This window comes from Alosa sapidissima, chromosome 23 (genome assembly GCF_018492685.1).
Source record: "Alosa sapidissima isolate fAloSap1 chromosome 23, fAloSap1.pri, whole genome shotgun sequence".
Classification (NCBI taxonomy): domain Eukaryota; kingdom Metazoa; phylum Chordata; class Actinopteri; order Clupeiformes; family Clupeidae; genus Alosa; species Alosa sapidissima.
Genome location: NC_055979.1, coordinates 27,835,760 through 27,838,259, shown reverse-complemented (window position 1 = coordinate 27,838,259; position 2,500 = coordinate 27,835,760). Strand labels below are relative to the sequence as shown.

General features: G+C 43.2%; 1 protein-coding gene across 2 annotated transcripts in view; it reads right to left on the bottom strand.

Moving 5' to 3' along the window:
* Nucleotides 1-2,500, bottom strand: part of LOC121698511 (mitogen-activated protein kinase kinase kinase 20) — an 18,551-nt gene that overhangs the window by 9,850 nt on the left and 6,201 nt on the right. For both annotated transcript variants that reach the window (XM_042080683.1, XM_042080684.1), the window contains exon 4: nucleotides 1,709-1,810. In XM_042080683.1, coding sequence (XP_041936617.1) covers nucleotides 1,709-1,810 — 102 coding nt within the window. The remainder of the gene's footprint in view (nucleotides 1-1,708; nucleotides 1,811-2,500) is intronic.

Sequence of the window (2,500 nt, the reverse complement as noted above, 5' to 3'; positions counted from 1 at the left end):
ACACACACACACACACACACACACACACACAGGCACACACACACACGCGCACACGCACGCACACACACGATTCAGCAGAATGCACAGAATGTACAACACACACACTGGAACACACACCACACACTGGAACACACAATATACACCTACAGACACTCAACATGATACATATAGATATATAGAAATAAAACATTGATTCTGTCTGTATATTTCCTGTACTTAGTCTATACAAATAAGCACACATGCACACGCACACACACACAGACATGCCCTCACACACATCCTTGGTAGATTTGACACAGTGGTGTGATTTGCACATCCTCTACCTTTAGCAATGTCCATTGCGGAGGACACAAAGACACACACAGGCCTGGAATTTCATAATTTTAGGGGCAAGGCCACTTGGCCTTCGGTTGGACATATTTGGCGGAGGGGGCACAAAAGCCACACGTCAGGGTACCAAGGGGCAAAAGTTAACACATGTCAGGGTACCAAGGGGCAAAAGTTAACACATGTCAGGGTACCAAGGGGCAAAAGTTAGCACTAGCCTAGTACGCTACATAACAATGATCAAAGTTGAATTTAGCCTATTCACAGCAGTAGACCTGAAATGAAACATTACAAAAACATGAAACATGACATATTAGCCTACATATAACTGTAAATCATCTGATTTGAATATTTACAGATATCTAGGCTATATCTAAAATTTATTTTGTATTTGGCCTGTTATGAAATCATGTTTTAAATACCGTATTTTCCGGACTATAAGTCACACTTTTTTTCATAGTTTGGCTGGTCCTGCGATTATTTATATATATGTTTTTTTCTTCTTCATGACACATTTTTTGACTGGTGCGACTTATACTCCGGTGCGACTTATAGTCCGGAAAATATGGTAAGCATACTGTAAACTTAAAGCCCAAAGTTGGAGACATGCGTGTAGAAATTTGCCGCAATTTCAAAACTGGATTACTCTGGAACGGCTAATTGTAGAGGGGAATGCTTTAAACCTTTGTGTTCGGTAAGGTCAGCAGTTTATTCTGATACTGTATATGGTTTGCCATGTGTTGAGTAAAGAGAGGGTTTGTGAAGTATTCCACCAAGATGAATGGGTGGGGAAATGGGTGCAGAACTGTATGCACAATGATTAAAGTTACTTTTCTCGTGAACCGTTTATCACAGCAACTAGCGGTTAACATCGTTTAAAAGCTAAGAAAAGCTCTTTCATGTGTTGTGATGCATGTGATATAGCATCGCATTAATGTGAGAGAATCCGAAAAAATGAATGCTAACGTTATGCTAACAACAAATGATCAAGGAAAACATAACTTCACTACAACAACATAAGGGAATGGATCGATGACAGCTGGCATTAGGCTATTGTTTTCCAAAGCTGCCTAATATCATTTCTTGCCTTGTCTTCTGGCTGCTGAATGTTGGATTTTTCTTGCCGTGCGCTGTCAATTTCTCCACCACATCAAAGACTAAATTAATTTGTGCTGTGAAAGCTAAGATTATTTTGACAGGCCATAGGCTACATCACGGCCAAAGCAAGGGCCAACGATGGCCGTGTCTGCCTTGAAATTCCAGCCCTGCACACACACATGTACACGTCCTCTATCTTTAGCGATGTCCACAGCTGAGGTCACACACACACACACACACACACACACACACACACACACACACACACACACATACACACTACCTTTAGCAATGTCAACTGCCCAGGTCATGACTTGCCCCATGTTCATCTCTTCACTTTCCGTGCTGGACAAATACTCATACAGTGAACCTCCACTGGCGTACTCTGGGGAAAACACACACACACGTGCACACACACACACACACACGCACACACACGCACACACACACATGATAAGGTTCCGTTTTCATACTCCCATACAGTTTTCAGCTCTCGCTGAGCTATTAGCAGATTATTCCAGAAACACTCCTGTTACGCCGTCACGCCAGCCCAGACCAGCGGCTTCAAATGGCCTCACAGCCTGTGTGAGACAGGTGGCTCCACCCTAGCTGCCAGAGACACGTCATGTACACTTTCAGGTTGGAGTATATTTTAAGATGATGATCATAAAAAACCATAACAGCAACATTATGTAACTGCAGTTTTAATATTTGGGCTATATGGAACATCCATGACAAAATAGTAACCGTTAAAGTAACAAGACATCAGCTTTTAGTAACCGTTAAAGTAACAAAACGACAATTTTTGTCTGAGTGTTTTACATAAACAAAGAGCTCACAGACGCAGATAAAAGGAGGGAGGGGAAGAAGGGAGGAGAGGAGAAGAAAAGAGAGGAGAGAGAAAAGAGAGGAGAAAGGGGGAGAGAGGGGGAGATGAGAGGAGAGGAGAGGAGAGGGAGAGGAGGAGAGAAGAGAGGTGGAATGGAGAGGAGAGAGGGGGAGAGGAGGGGATAGGGGAGAGGATATGAAAGAGGGGGAGAGGGAGAGAGGGGGAGATGAGAGGAGAGGATAGGGG